Raw genomic sequence first — 16,205 nt, 5'->3', positions numbered from 1 at the left:
TCTCGGATGTTAGTCGCTGCTGTCGTTATTGTGTCTTTAAGCATGTCATGGCGATATGTAATCGGCCTGTTACGTAATCAAACGGACAGTGGTCATCCACTGTCACTCGTGCTTCATCACGTTATGTCCCAACCCTGGGGAACACACGCTGATTTAACCGTGTTTCCTTTTGTTTTCACATCCCACAGTTCTCCTCGCTGATGCATACCGATGTTTCTGAGCTGTGATTGAGAACAGATGTTTCTCGTGGCAAAACACAGATTAATGTGCTCCAAGACAACCCCCACTGCTATTGCAAAACCTGAATATGCTTAAACATTAATAAATGCACACGTCCAGTCACACACTGCATGAGCCGAATATCTAATTTTATGTCCTCAAAGCATGCATCAAAGGTTGCATTAATTTTCTTTCCATTATTGCTTCTGTTTTTGTTGATTAGTAACAATAAACTCTGAGCACATCACTCTGAAACCATGAGATAAATGCCAGTGTTGTCTATAAATGCTCTTGGCATCTCAAAACAGGACTCAATTGCAATAAATTATTTGAATGACTAATATCTGGCACTTTTTGGTGCTGGCGTCTCTTATACTTTTCCCTTATTTTTTGTGCATTTAAATGAGAACCTGGAAAAAGTTAGTAGAGTATGTTCAAAAACGCTGGCCGTAAAACATTTAAAAGCTCTAAACGAGCAATATTGGATGTCAAAACTAAAGAAAAATGTAATTGCAATAAGGAAAGTTAATTCTTTATAGTATACTGTGTAGTGATGTTTTTAATCAAGTCCACCCACAGAACTGTGAACAATACTCTCCTGTCTGACATGCTGTGAAAATGTCCGGCCAAAAGTTTGTTTGCATGAATTTTTAGAGGTGCTTCTTATATAATCTTGCATGCTTTCATAAAATGCTGACAGCGGCAATGTGATGAAATGTTAAAGGAATTGTTCACTTTAAAAAATTTACTTTTTGTTTTTATCTGGTGTCAGAAAACCATAAAAGACATTATTAGTTTTGGAGATGTCAGGACCATTGTGTCTCATTCCTGTAAACAGAATGTTAATCATTACGAAAATATGGAACTAACTGAATAGACTAGACAGTCAGAATGAGAAAAACATAAAAAAGGTGAGCACTAAGATAAGATAGCGCTCATTTTGAGAAAAATAAATCATTTAGATGAAGACTTGCACCAAGCCGCATTTTCAAAATTATTTAATTCACACAAACATGCCGTGGGAAGACTGTGGTAGTAAAAAAGGATCTTTGGCAGAACATGCATTTGGAATTTAGGTCTCATAAACAATTCAACCACCATAAATACATCTTTTTAAAATTACAGTGGCTCAGTGTGGATTCCAGCACTCATCAGTGATCAAACAAATATCAAGGATTCAATAAAATCCACAGGAATGCACAATGTTTGCACCACTTACCCAATCGGACATTTCTAGTTTTAGCAGAAAGATGCATAATATTCAATCACAAATAGTACAACATCATGTCATGTGGCTTTATTGCACAACATGCTTTTTTGAACTGATTAGTTCTGCATCGTTTCCTCAGAAAGCAAGCAAGCAGAAAATGAGTACAGAATGAACAAAATTTCCTCTTTTGTACAACTCTGAAAGGTTTCAATGTCATTCTAACCTTTTGCAAACTATTTAAAAGAAGAACTACTGAAGACATCTAAAGATTGCATCTCACAAAGTTCCCTTAAAACTAATAAAATCACAGCTGAAAGAAGAATTTGCTTTCGCTGTCGGAAAAAACAAGTGTGTGTGCCTGTCTCAGACGGCTCCATTATCATCACATATCCAGAGACTGTTGTTGAACTGTGCTTAACCCTCACAACCATATTAAACTGAGGCCTGTTACAGCTTAAAGCATGGCCTTTGTTTTAAGGCCATGCAAATCCTGGGAAGCCTCTCTTAAGTTAAACGGATAATGAGTGTTTTTAAGAACCGCAGTTCCACCCGAAAATTTAAAAACCTCAGTAAGACCTTAGTTTATGGGCGAAACCAGTTCACATAAATTATCCTATTAGGTATGCTGAACTTTGAGTGTATCTTTGCATATATCAAGTTCCTTGCGCAATGCATCTGAATAGATTTTTCTCATCCAAACAAACTGTTAATAGTCAAGCACATGCATGCAGTAAACATGAATTAATGGTGAAGTGTGTGATTCCTGCATTAATAGTGGCACCAAACAGATCTGGCAAAAGAAACTAAAATAAACGTTTGCATTTTGGATTAAAGCCGTATATTGATTTGAAGTTATGAAGGTTTTTTTTTTTTTTTTTTTTTTTTTTTTTTTACTGTGGACCTTGTGTAGTTTGAGTGCTTTGCCAATAGGGGGAGTCTGACAGAATATTAAATAGACGTCTATTTGATTTTAATCAAACATTTTGCTTAGCAGCTGCGAAATTAATCTCTTAGTAAAATATACAGACTTGATCCATCATTCAGCTGCATCCAGTATTTAATTGTTATCACTATGACTCTTATTTTTCTGATTGGTGTTAATCAGACCTGTTGGCTTTCTTCTAGGTGACAACATGATTAAATCTCACCCATTTATTGTCATTTAAGTCGAGTAAAGCTACTGGGTTACAAGAAGTTCTGGTTTTTATGTAAGATAAATGACGTAAGCAGTGGGTTTAACATATAATATGATGCTCTTCTTTTGCCATCTACAGGTCATCTGAATAATCAACAAAAGAGCTGCAAAGCTGGTTTCACACGAGTCTTTCGTAAATGCTGAACAAAACAGGTTTTTCCTTTTTTTGGTATCTCCGTTTTTATCTCTTTTGTCATGTAAAGGCTGCTGAACATCCCACTGAGTCCTACAGACACACACATATCACATGTATTTGTCCAGTAGGCCTAATTTACCTCTAATTTATCCAGACATTAATGTTCGAAAGGCTTTTCTGAATGTTCCTTTCTGTTTTGAAAATGAATCTCAAACCAGATTTAATATAAAATTCATACAAGAAGGGGAAACTTGAATGGCTTAAGAAGCGGAATATTATGATACTGAAGTGACATTTTATATTTATATCTATATATTTCCATTTATTAAACTATATTAAACTGTCTTGAACTGTAAACTTAAACTTTTCTCTACACTTTTTCATGAATTTTGTATATTGTGCATATGCACACTTATGGCACATATAGTTATCATTTCAATTATATATTCAATATTCTGTGTACTGTTTAATATCCTTATACATTTTTATACAAATCAAAATATAATGTAATATTTAAAATATATGAATACAAGTAAAACAATAATTATTTATGTGAATTAATTATATGATTATTAATTTATATGTGTGTGTGAACAATTAATGTTAAATAATTTTTTTATGTTAAATTTGTTTTACTCACATACATTTTTTTTCATTTGATAATTAATGTTTTACTCACACACATGTTCAATTATATATTAATTGAATACATATATGTATATATATATGTGTGTGTGTGTGTGTGTGTATGTGTGTGTGCGTGTGTGTGTATATATATGTGTGTGTGTGTGTGTGTGTATATATATGTGTGTGTGTGTGTGTGTGTGTGTGTGTGTGTATGTAGCCTATATTAACATAGCATAATTCATAAATAAATAAACACGTTGTGTGCGTAATATAAATAAAACAATAATATAATATAAAACATCGAATTCTACAACACTTAGCATTGAATTATATTATTATTTTTTAACAAAATGATAGTATGACAAATAAAATGGTAATTTATTTATGAGTGCATAATATTTTAACAGATATTACTGACATATTTAAAAAATAATAACTTCAATCATATCTCAAGTATGTCGGAAGTGTAGTTGTGTGTTGCTGGAGTGAGGAGGAGCGATCTGCTGTCGACTGTAAGTACACGTCAGCAATAGACACCTCCTCGTTCTCGTTGCACTTTCTCTTCCTGCTTCCAACTTTGTTGCACATGACACTTTATCAGGGTGAGTAGCTTCCGCTCTACAAACGAACAGACTTGCGACAAAATATCATTATCATCATCTCACGCGCTACATTACGCGTCGCGTGTTTATTCCGCGCTTTCAGCGGATAGATATAACTCCTGAACTTCTTTTGACAGAACGTCGTCCGTGTTTCACCTGAACGCTCGCTGTGAGAATGCCCGGATTGTGTGCACAACAGACGCATAACAGCAGCATATGATCCACAGCTTCTGATTTCCATGTTGCTTTGACTGTGAAAATGAGACTCCGGTTGTTGAAGAAGAACTTTATTGCGTTCCTCGTCATTTTAATTGTGTTTATAACGTTGTTTTACACCATACGACGGACTAAAGATGAAACAAACGTGGAGGTGACAGAGAAAGAGGTCTCACAGACTGCTATAATGGTTAAATTTGACTACGGGACCATTGAGAACATGAGGAAGTCTGTCTATGACAGCAACTACCGGCAGTTCATTCAGAACGGAGACAAGTTTCCATTGGATCCTGAAGTAGTTGTCGTCGTGCAAGTCCACAATCGTCCAGCGTACCTCAAAATGCTCATACAGTCCTTAGAAAAAGTCACTGGGATACAAAACACGCTCGTGATATTCAGCCACGATCATTTCTCCAAGGAAATTTCAGATATAGTCAAAGGAATCGGCTTCTGCAGGGTCCTCCAGATTTATTTCCCCTACAGCATCCAGCTGTATCCCAACGAATTCCCAGGACAGGGTCCTCAAGATTGTCCGAGAGACATATCGAAGGAGGACGCCGTTAAAAAGGGCTGTTTGAACGCGGAGCACCCGGATTCTTACGGACACTACAGGGAAGCGTCCATCACCCAAACCAAACACCACTGGTGGTGGAAGCTGCATTTCGTGTTCGAGCGAGTGCGGGTTCTTCGGGGATACAACAGACTTGTCGTCTTCATCGAGGAAGACAACTACCTTCTCCCAGATTTCCACGAATACTTCAAATCCATGGCCGAGCTCAGGAAAGCCAAATGCGGGGATTGCGACATCCTCGCTGTAGGCAACCATGACGGTTTATCAGGCTTCCACGAGCTTTCCAGCCAAACTGAGACGGCGGGATGGCTGTCCACCAAGCATAACATAGGAATGGGCATCTCCAGAGAGCTCTACTACAAACTGATGGGATGCAATCATGCATTCTGCACCTATGATGATTATAACTGGGACTGGACCCTCCAGAACTTGTCTGGTACGTGCATCTCCAAACCTCTCAAGGTTCTGGTGGCTCGTGGAAGCCGGGTTCTTCACACCGGAGACTGCGGCCTGCATCAGAAGGAGGATTGCCGGCCGGAAAAGGCTCAGGAGAGGGTGGATGCGGCGCTTAAAGAGGCACAATCGGCGCTTTTCCCACCGGTTTTGACCTTGACCGACCACGGGCCGGTGGAGCATCAGCCTCACATGAAGAACGGAGGATGGGGGGACGTTCGCGACCACACGCTGTGCATCAACTACGCAGCTCGACTCTGAGCTGGACGCTTTCTCTTATTCAGAACATCAGGGTTAAATGATGCAGGTTTTGCTTTCACCAAAAACAGGAAAATGTGAGCTATAATGGTGTGTATATTCTGCAAAATGCAGATGAATCTCACGAAAACAGGTCGAATTTTCACAACACAATCAAAAAACAGAATATTCTCGTTACAGTAGAATGTTTCTGAATTTTTCCCCTAGTGTTTTTTTATAATTACAACACTGAAAAATAATATTATAGATTATATATATATAGAATTTATATATTATAAATATAAAATATTCTTGTGTTGCGAGAAAATACTTTTTCTGTTTTCTTGAAAATTTACAAATTCCTGTTTGATTTTGTGCCATTTCTTAGAAATGATCTGTGATATTTACTGGAAATTTCAGAGGGAAAATTGTTTCAGCGTATGCTTTACAGTTTTCACGCAGGACATTGCTTGTAAATTTCACAAATAATAACAAAGAATCAAAAACGAAAAAAAAAATTAATTCAGAGGAAAATCTCCAGTAATCTTACAACATTAAATAACATTTTTTGCAATGCATTTTATAGTAAAAATGGACTATAATATATATATTTTAAAAGAGCGTGTACTAAAGCCAGTACACTGTTAAAAATTAGTTGAAATAAAACAAATATTATTGGTGTACATTTTACAAGAAAATCCTATTTTAGTCTTTCTACTTCAAAATTTCATGTTTAATTCACTGTGATTTTGTGGTGACCTGAATATGTTTCCTGAGACCATGTCTTTAGCAGATTTACATAATTTGAATATTACTGACATTGAACATAGGGAAATTGTTCAAGGTGCGAAACTTGCATTCTAACATTGCATTTTAACAATTTCTAAAGAATTATCACAAATCATAAACCTTCCGGCAAGCAAGGTGTGAGTGGGTGTTTGTTGTAAATAACAATAGTTTGAGTGTAACATTCCTTCTGTCTTCCCTTACTGACGTTTCTCAAAAAATGGAAGATCTTTTGGGTTGTTTTATGTTTTAGTTTTTTTTAACATTGGGACATGTTTCGGTGGTGTGTTCAGATGTGTGAATTTGTGTTTAATGTGCTTTGTTAACATTCTTTCATTTGCATTTGGCTATTTGCATTTGTGCTTTCCATCCTTTCAAATCCGGGTTTCTTCACATCCTTTTGTTTTGTTTTTTTTGACATGTAGCTACGTTGTTGCCTAACATTGTGTATAATATCTTGCGTAAATGTACATGGAAGACAGGAATAGCTGCACAGTATTTTGCATGCAACTTAGTCTTTGATTTTCATTAGTTAAACAGGTTTGGCTCCAGATGTTTATCCATAATCACTGTGAAGTGCATGCAAGAGTCTATTTATTTCCCCACTGAGGGGTTCCTGGGATGGAAGAATTCTATACATTGTGAAATGTTATCTTTACAGCCTTGACATGAATCCAAAGAAACTCACCTTTGTGCTCGGTTTGGAGAATCTGGGAGATACAAAGGTGAACCTCATGTTTTTTTTCCAGATGACCTTCTCTGCGTGTTTCCTCTCGGTTTCCTTTCTGTGATTTCCGTTACACCTAAAGGGAGGAAAAGCTGACATGCTCAAAAGAGTTGCCAAATGTTTTTGTGGAAATCTGTAATGCATTCTTTTATTGTGTTCTGTGTGAACACTGTGTGTGTAAGCGTGCATGAGAGAGATTGCTTGCTCTAGAGATGGTTTTCTTCTGTACGGGTAAATGTCAGAAACTGATGCGTTTGTTTTCCAAAAACAAATCATAATGCTAGCTCTAAAAGCCATATTCATATTTGTTCGTTAAGCTTTCAGCCAAAGATGCGTTGATCATGTCGGCACGTTCAGGAGTGTATATACTGAATCACATCTGTGTAATTCTGTTTTCTCTGTTTTCATGGATTTATGAATAAGGGGTACTGCTCTTGCTGATTTTCTGTTGTTTTTAAATGTTTGTCTTTTTAAAACTGAGTTTGTATATAATATATTTTGCGTGAATAATTTCATATTCTGTGTTTGTGTCTCTTTAATAAGGTATAAATTAGCATAATTATGTGCCTGACCTGTGTTTAGATACTGGCAGTGCAGGAAAAATAATTTATATGAATTTTATCAATATTTGATCAGACTTGTCAGAAGATGATGTTTTGTGGAAGGAGTTTGTGAATGGTCTTTCTATTCTTTAAAGTGAACCAAATCCATTATTTTTCATTTGAAATGAAACATTTATAGTTTACTTCATAATAAGCAGGCTCTGTTTTCTCTGCCTGCTGCTGTTTGTGTAACTGTTAGCTCTGTTCAGATAAGATGACCTTCATTTGTTTACTTTCAGAGAGGTTTAAAGAGCCACATTTAAGCCTACTTTGAAAGATTGAAAGATTTTTACTTTATATCTTCAAAATCATAAGCGTAAGGAAATAATGATAGGATATAAGGGCCAAAAGTAATATTTGAGATGTTATTAATATTAACAAAAAATAATAAAATGTTTTTGTGATTATCGTGTATCGCGGTCACTAGGGGTCGCTAAATATACTAAACCACTCATGACAGAAAAAAAATAACATAAAAATAAATATATATATATATATATATATATATATATATATATATATATAGATATTTGCTGTTATTTATTGTTATTATTACTGTCAAAAATGCTGCTGAAACAGCGCGCATGTGTTATCACGTGACACATGTTACTTTTCTCAGCGTTGATCGGGATGACACAATCACAGGCATTTGTGCTTAATTCGATGAGGGTTTTAAAAATAATTTTCTTGAAATCGCTGCCCTCGTTTACACTTTCAAGGCAGGTGCTAACCTGTACAACTTTAAAACATACTATTTTTAGTTTACAAACGTTTTCATTGAAGACCAAAAACGTATTTTCATTTAAATGCCGCTCAACGAAGAATTCGCTTCTGTGAGCCTCCGACTGCCCTCTGGCGGAGAACAACCAACTGTCAGAGTCTTCAACAGTGCGCTCAGCCAATTATCTTCAAGCCCTAAACCCCCGCAGCCAATCAGAGACTCCGCTGGGCGTCACGTGACGCGCGCAGGAGCGTAGAGTGGAAGCGCTATGTTCTTGTGAAAATCATGGCGGTATGTGGCGGAAAACTCACAATAAAAACTATATATCTTCACGCTAGTTAATGGCGCAGTAATGATGGAAAATACTAAAGAGCCTCCTTCCTTAAACACCGAGGAAAAGGGTTCTGAAAAAGACGAAATCTGGTGTTTGCAGCGTGTGGGGAGAGACCGTGACTGGCTGCATCTGTTCGAGGGCTCAGAGGTGCATGTGTACTAAATAAACCTCTTCTGTTTATACGTGTTTATTATATTCAGACACTGGATTTGACATGAAGCTTTCTCAGGCAAAGTTAAGCGTTTAACTGCAGGTTAAGACAGATTTAATCCAAATCAAAACAACATTGGCCTTCATTAGTGTTGGAGTCAAAAGCATCACTTTATATTCTCATATTCATTGCTTTTCTGAGTTACGTTTTTATTATTATTTTTTTAAAGTGACAGTGCGCATTAATTAGCATAAGCACTTAATTATTATTATTTAAATGTGCCAGATTTAACCATTCAGGCTAGTTTTCCTATGTGCATTGTAACAAATACTGAATTTAAATGTGAAAGGTGTGGGATTTATATATTTAAGAAACATAGGTTATAGGTTAATGAGTTCTAATATGTATACATTGTTATTTGATTGATTGCATGATCTAAATACATGATTGCTTGTTGCTCTTCTCTCTCTTTATTCAGGTCTCTGTTGGTCGTGGTCTGAATGTGACCCATCAGATTCTGTCGACCAGCTGTCCGCTGATGATATCCAGAATCCACTGTGTGTTCAAGAGAAATGATGACGGAGAGTGGACAGTGACGGATAATAAGGTGTAGTATCTGTCTGATGGACTATTAAGCTGTCCCTCAGTCTGTCAATAATCATAAATCACAAAATAGTGGATTACTATAGTCAATATTCATCCATGATATTTAATATTTTGGGTTTCATTACTATATATTTCTGTCTTTCTACAGAAAAAATATTAGCAAAATCAAAAATTCGAGCTGGGGAAGCTTTTGAAATGTGGTTGGTTTGGACCAAAAATTAAATATTAAGAAATAACACTGGAGCCATAAAACAGAAATGAAATAATAAATCGAATCTATAGAAATATTCACAATTACAAAAGCAGATAAAAGTACTGAATCTTAAACTAAAAAAGAAAAGAAAAAGAAAACTGAAAATAAAAAAAATAAAGCCAATTTAAAATATTGATAGATGTACAGAAATATATAAATATATATATGTATAGAAATATAAAAAATAATGAATGACAAAACCTGTTATTACTAAAGATAAAATGGAAAACAAAAATAAAAGCTATTCAAAATAAAAAAAAATAAAATAATAGCTCATATAAAATCGATAAAAAACACAAAAAAAAAAAAAAAAATTTTTTTTACACAAAATATATGTGTGTGTACACTGTATATATATATAACTAAAAAAAAAAAATACACACACATGATTGTTATGTTTATATATTAAATATGTTTGTACATGATATAATTTATATGAATATAAATATACCCATGTAAATATTTTTAAAATATATGCTGTATGTCTGTCTTTATATATACATGATACATGTTCACAGTACACACACACATCTGTGTCCCTGCAGCACAAAAGCAGTCTTAAGTCTCTGGGGTATATTTGTAGCAATAGCCAACAATACATTGTATGGGTCACAATTATACATTTCTCTTTTATGCCAAAAATCATTAGGATATTAAGTAAAGATCATGTTCCATGAAGATATTTAGTAAATTTCCTACTGTAAATATATCAAAACTTAATTTTTGATTAGTAATATGCATTGCTAAGAACTTCATTTGAACAACTTTAAAGATGATTTTCTCAATATTTAGATTTTTTTTGCACCCTCAGATTCCAGATTTTCAAATAGTTGTATCTCAGACAAATATTGTCCTCCTAACAAACCATACATCAATGGAAAGATTATTTATTCAGCTTCCAGATGATGTATAAATCTCAATTTAAAAAAATTGACCCTTATGACTGGTTTTGTGCTCCAGGGTCACATATGATGTAAACAAAGACTTTTATTTTGCTTGCGATTAATCGTTTAGCAGCACTAAATAATATTAAAATAACTGCCATGTAAATGTAAAACAGTGTTGTGTATAATGTATTTTATTTGAATGTGTCTAACTTGTTTTTCCTGTCTTTGTTCCCAGAGTCTGAATGGCGTGTGGATAAATGGGAGCCGGATCCCGGCTGGAAACCCGTTTCTTCTCAAGCAGGGTGACTCTGTGCGGCTCGGCGTGCCTCTCGACGGCAACCCCGTGGAGTTCGACTACATCCTCGTCCAGAAGAATCTCAGTGAAGTCAAATCCTTCTTATCTGGGAAACTTAGCAAAGAATCCGACGCCGCGTCCGTAGGCCAGAAACTGAAAAACTCAAAGCGCAAGCTCGATGGAGACGAGGCGGAGCCGTGTCCCACGCAGAACTCCAAATCCAAGCTGCACCGCAGCTCCGGCCCGGATCAGTCGCGTGCACAGCCGTGTCCGTCCGGGGAGCGCCGGGAAACAGAGCAGCTCTTCTCTAAACCCCTGGAGGTGGACAGAAGCGGTGATAAGGCGGGAAGCAGCTCGAGCGGCGGCAGTGACCGCAGTCAGCAGCTGGCGAGCGTGCACCGCTACAACAGGAACCTGATGGTCCTGAAGGGCCGCGTGGGCCACACGCAGAAGCGCGCGGCGGAGCTGGAGCGGCAGCAGCATCAGACGCCGGAGAGACAGCGGGAGATGCAGGATCTGCAGGTGCAGCTGGAGCTGCTGCGGGGTCAGCTGAGGTCACAGCAGGAGCAGGCGCTCGAACGCATGGAGACCCTGGAGAAATCCTTCTGTGAGGAGGAGCGACGTCTGGAGGTGAGCACCCAATCAGTCAGGTTTTTTTTAGGGGGAAGAAATTGTCTCCCATGGCCTCATCGTATAATAAAGTGTTCATATCCATCATATGCACACTTTGAAGATTTTCACCTGTTGTTTTATGAGTTAGTATGTCGTATGGAAGAATACAATTTTGGCTACAGACAAAGTGCAGTGATGGCCAATGTTGTTATCAAAAATTATTTTCGTTATTTGCAATTAAGCTGAAATAAAATATGAATATTAGATGGAAAAACTAATGTAATATTAGATGAATATTATAGAAAAATGAAAATGAGAAATGTTGCCTTGGCAACTGAATCGGAAATAAAAATTAGAAGTTCTAAAATTACTAAAATTAAAATAAATAAAAAATAAATGAAAGCAATTTTTTATAGAATTATAATATTTTTTAATTAAAATTTTATAGAATTTTTATATTTATATAGAAATATTAAAAAATGAAAAGGAGTAAAATAATAATGCTGTAAATATATTACTATAAATAAAATTATAATTTGATCTAGAGCATCAACACAGTGAGGTTTGGATGAAGATATTTACTTTTTTATAAACTGAATTATTTATTTATTTATTTATTCTTAAGAATATATCTCGATCACATTGCTCTTTCCCATTTAGAGTCCATGATCATCAAAGAATATTTTTGTTATTTGAAAAAAAGTTTAAAAAGATAAAAAAATTTAAATGAAAAACAAACTTTTAGCTGAAATGCAAGTTTAAATTGATGTACTAAAATTACTAAAACTATAAAATAAAGCTTAATGCTAATTAAAATAAAACAAAATGATGAACGCATAACAAAACATTAACCAAATATACAAAAATAAAAGCTTATTCTAAATATTAATAAATATTATAGTATATTATAATGCAAAATCTAAACACCATCACACTTGAATTTCTGAGCCGTATCTAGAGCATCATTGTGGCAAGATTTGGATGAACACATTTAGTTCATGCTGCTCTTTAGAGTCCACGATCATCTCATTTCATCTCATCACACATTTAGATGAATGAATAAAGCATAAGCTGTAGCTGAAATGCCTTGCTTATCAAAGTTGTATGATCTGCTGCAAACATTTTCTAAAAGCTTCTGCTTCATCCAAATACATTTCTTTTGGTTCTCTTTCAGATGATCTATTAATAAAATAAACATAATTTTACAACTTATTTCTGGCATAAGAGGGGGCTGTGGCTCATAATATAAAGCTGTGACATTTTCTGTGTTTTCCCAAGACTGAAAAAGCTCAACAGAATGAGGAAGGCTTGAAAAAACAACTGGAGGAGGCGTTGAAAGAGGTAAGAGAAATAAACGGCACGTCTTCAATGTTTATGATCTTAAGCATTAGTATTACACATAGTGTTTTCTTTCGCTTTGCGCACCGCAAAGTTATCGAGGAGCTCAAACACGCTCGCGAGGGATTCAAGGAAGTTCTTCAAGCCAAAGATAAGGAGCTGGAAGTTACAAAGGTAGCTATGGAAAAGTTGAGCATGAAAATAAAATAAATGCGGATAAACGAGCACTAAATGAAAGAGATCAGAAGTTTAAAGGTGTTGTCGGAACGTGAAAATGTATTATTTTTCGGTGAACTTCTGTTGAATTTCCTAGCTGGTTTTTCCTGTGTCCTGTCAGGCTTCAGAAGTTTATACCGTCATGCACATAAGTGTTTTTATAGATTAAAATGAGTCGTGCATCAAACTCTTCATGGGTCAGCAGATTCTTTTAGTGTTTTGTGGAAGCGTAATGACATAATGCCTAGAAATGATCAAAAATAACCCGTTCTGTGCCTGAATTTGTAACCTTCTCCCGCAGGAAGAGAAAGAAAAGGCCAAAGCTCAGAAAGAAGAAGTGGTCACACAGATGACTGAAGTGCTGGAGAGTGAACTGCAGTGCAGTATTTGTTCTGAGCTCTTCATCGAGGTAAAAAACACATGATGGGAAAGGTCATGTGATCCTGTGCAGGGATGATAGGGGAAGAACGCTGACTTTTAAAAAGATCAAGATTTTCTTTTCTGTAAACGTTTGCTAGTGTCAAAAACTCCAATGGAAGTATGCAAAGGCCCCAAAAGGTACGCTGAAATCACACTTGACTTAATTGCAATAGATATAAAACAGAGTGGTTATGCTTCAGAGCCATTTTTACTTTCATGATTTGATTTTTATTTTGAATCATTTTTAGTGGATGTATGAAGCCATTTGTTTGCATGTTCACATGTGTCTTTTTAAAAATAACCAGCAGCGTAGTTATTAATTATATTAACAAATGAACTTTTTCACAAACTCTGAACATCAGAAAGAATGTTTATTATTTATTTTGAGCAATAGTTTCATTTTTTGTAAACTAACACACTTTATTTTATGAATGGAAGCGTGTGCTCATGACGAGTTTCATTGGAATAAATGCATTATATAGCGAAATATCAAAAACAAAAAAAAACATTTAAAACTGTCTCAAAAATACAAAAACTACCACCCAAAAAACGTGTGAGGTAAGATTTATTTATGTTTCTGAAAGAAGTCTTTTATGCTCACCGAGGCTGCATTTATTTTAATAAAAATATAGTTCAAACTGTAATGCTGTGAAATATTATTAGAATTTAAAAGAAATATTTTTAGTTGTAAAATGTCATTTCTGTTTTGTATGAAGCTGAATTTTCAGCATCTTGCGTGGTGGGATTTTAGTGATGGTTTATGCTGGTTTATTGTGACACAGTTTGTTTTGGTTTTATATGCTCTTTCAGAATGGATTTGTGTGAAATAATGGCTCAAAAATAGATTAAACCATAAATTTTCGAGAGTTTTGTAATCCTTTTCTAGTTTTGTGCGCACTCTACATCAGATGGTAATTAGCCGCTGATTTCTCTCGACCTTTGACCCTCAGGCCGTGACGCTGAACTGCGCCCACAGCTTCTGTCAGCACTGCATCCGAGAGTGGCGTAAACGCAAGGACAAGTGTCCCATGTGCTGGCAGACCATCACGTCTCAGACGCGCTCTCTGGTCCTGGAAAACTGCATCGACCGCATGGTGGAGAACCTGAGCGCCGACATGAGAGAGAGACGCCTGGCGCTGATCAATGAGCGGAAAGGTGAGAGGTGCGTGACATCACTGCGTCTGCCGTCTGATGAGAGTCTTTGAGAAGTGATGGGTTTTTCTGCATTTAAGGAATAGTTGCTGACAGTGTATTTACTCTTAGGTTATTCAATTTGTAGATGAGTTTGCTTCTTCATCAGATTTGTAGAAATGTAGCATTGCATCAGTGTCTCAGCAATGGATGCTCTGTAGTGAATGGGTGCCGTCAGAATGAGAGTCCAAAAATAAAAAAAAAAAGAATCATAATAATACACAGCACTCCAGTCCATCAGTTAACATCTGGAGAAGACAAAAGGTAAGGATTTTTTTTTTTTTTTTTAGAGCTTGTAAACGCTGCTTGATCTGTGCAGATCTCTCTCCTGATTCACAACAGAACACTTTATCACTGGAGGAAGCTTTATTATGGATTATGGATTCATATTTTGGCTGGAAGCAAGTGTTTGAAGTTAAAAGCACCATAACAGTGGTTTTGTTGCTTACAAACGTGCAGCTTTTGCCTTGTCAAGATGTGAACTGATGGACTGGAGTGGTGTGGATTATTGTGATGTTTTTATCAGCTGTTTGGACTCTCATTCTGACGGCACCCATTCACTGCAGTGCATCCATTGATGAGACACTGATGCAATGCTACATTTCTCCAAATTAAATGTGTATTTTTTTTTTACACTAATCGGAAACAGCATGCTATGAAAAGCCAAATTGTCCAAATCGAGCAGTGCATAAAATTAAGTTTTAGCGTGTATTGTCTTGGTTTAAATCAACAGTATAAACAACGGCTGTTCCGCTCAAACTGTCAAGATCAGGTGTGTGCTTTATAAACAAGTCCTGTACATACAAAAGGTGCTTTAAAACTATAAAGTCCTGTCTGAAACACAAAATATAAACTGTTCTCAGGTCAGAAAGAGAGCGTCTCTCCAGCAGTCGTGGTGATAAATGACGACAGCAGCAGCAGCAGCGACACGTTCTTTCAGAGCGACAGCTCCGTGTTCCTGGACTCCTCCGAGTCTAACGACTCTCTGGTTCATTATCCCATCGATGACGACTCGTCCTGGACTGATGAGGACGATTATCTCTGACAAACACATGTGAAGAACACAGGCACAGCTCATATGTTTGGTTGCGTTTAGCCATGCGATTTTTATGTTTGTAGCTCACTGTATGACTTTTCCTGTTAAAATAAACTTGATAATTATTTTGCACTTCAGCCATTTGGATGTTGTTTTAATTAAATTTGTACAGAACGTCACTATTGCATATGCAGAACTGCACAGAAAGACATTTTTGTAGGCAATTTGAAAATGTTTCATCTAACAATAAGAATGCAGCACATTTTATCTCATTTAAATCCCAAGGAATTTCTCCCAAAATCAGCTCAGAAAATATGAAAAAGCTTATGTGAAACGCACTGAAAGCAAATGATGTGACAAACCTGTCATTCCCATTGTAATGTATTGCTGTATTGATTGATTGTAATGGGAACAATTGATCATTTCCAGTATCTGACACAAGAGGGCAGCAGTGTGTTATTAAATGTTGATCAGTATAGGCCTGTATATTTCTATTTTACACGTTTTCTGAAGTTGTTATTTATTTGCATATTTTTCAAGAACATAAATCTTAACATTGCATAA

At 36.1% G+C, this 16,205-nt stretch overlaps 2 protein-coding genes across 5 annotated transcripts; both read left to right on the top strand.

Moving 5' to 3' along the window:
- The first annotated feature begins 3,879 nt into the window (after positions 1-3,879).
- Positions 3,880-7,494, top strand: LOC109099380 (alpha-1,6-mannosyl-glycoprotein 2-beta-N-acetylglucosaminyltransferase). Its single transcript, XM_042746397.1, has 2 exons — positions 3,880-3,989; positions 4,127-7,494. Exon 2 carries the CDS (start codon positions 4,249-4,251, stop codon positions 5,488-5,490), a length of 1,242 nt encoding a protein of 413 aa, XP_042602331.1. The 5' UTR covers positions 3,880-3,989; positions 4,127-4,248; the 3' UTR covers positions 5,491-7,494.
- A 1,032-nt stretch (positions 7,495-8,526) lies between these two features.
- Positions 8,527-15,778, top strand: rnf8 (ring finger protein 8, E3 ubiquitin protein ligase). Of its 4 annotated transcripts, none has more exons than XM_042746620.1 (9): positions 8,527-8,783; positions 9,266-9,394; positions 10,769-11,458; positions 12,719-12,780; positions 12,862-12,952; positions 13,296-13,403; positions 14,365-14,576; positions 15,339-15,377; positions 15,469-15,658. In XM_042746620.1, the coding sequence occupies exons 1-9, from the start codon at positions 8,655-8,657 to the stop codon at positions 15,509-15,511; spliced, it is 1,503 nt and encodes a 500-aa protein (XP_042602554.1). In that variant the 5' UTR covers positions 8,527-8,654; the 3' UTR covers positions 15,512-15,658. The 4 variants fall into 4 exon arrangements, with proteins under 4 accessions (XP_042602554.1, XP_042602556.1, XP_042602553.1 ...); XM_042746622.1 differs by having other exon boundaries at positions 8,528-8,783; positions 14,365-14,569; positions 15,469-15,543; XM_042746619.1 differs by lacking the exon at positions 15,339-15,377 and having other exon boundaries at positions 8,528-8,783; positions 14,365-14,569; positions 15,469-15,778.
- Positions 15,779-16,205: the final 427 nt, after the last annotated feature.

The sequence above is a fragment of the Cyprinus carpio genome, chromosome B20 (genome assembly GCF_018340385.1).
Source record: "Cyprinus carpio isolate SPL01 chromosome B20, ASM1834038v1, whole genome shotgun sequence".
Lineage (NCBI taxonomy): Eukaryota > Metazoa > Chordata > Actinopteri > Cypriniformes > Cyprinidae > Cyprinus > Cyprinus carpio.
The sequence above is the reverse complement of the archived record's forward strand: the minus strand, read 5'-3'. Positions and strand labels throughout refer to the sequence as shown.

What these genes read in the sequence shown, in the direction of transcription:
- LOC109099380 (XM_042746397.1), top strand. Translation starts at nt 4,249, where the DNA reads ATGAGACTCCGGTTGTTGAAGAAGAACTTTATTGCGTTCCTCGTCATT.
- rnf8 (XM_042746619.1), top strand. Translation starts at nt 8,655, where the DNA reads ATGATGGAAAATACTAAAGAGCCTCCTTCCTTAAACACCGAGGAAAAG. An exon ending in GTTCTGAGCTCTTCATCGAG is followed by an intron (nt 13,404 to 14,364) that starts GTAAAAAACACA and finishes TTTGACCCTCAG; the next exon opens with GCCGTGACGCTGAACTGCGC. An exon ending in GCTGATCAATGAGCGGAAAG is followed by an intron (nt 14,570 to 15,468) that starts GTGAGAGGTGCG and finishes AACTGTTCTCAG; the next exon opens with GTCAGAAAGAGAGCGTCTCT.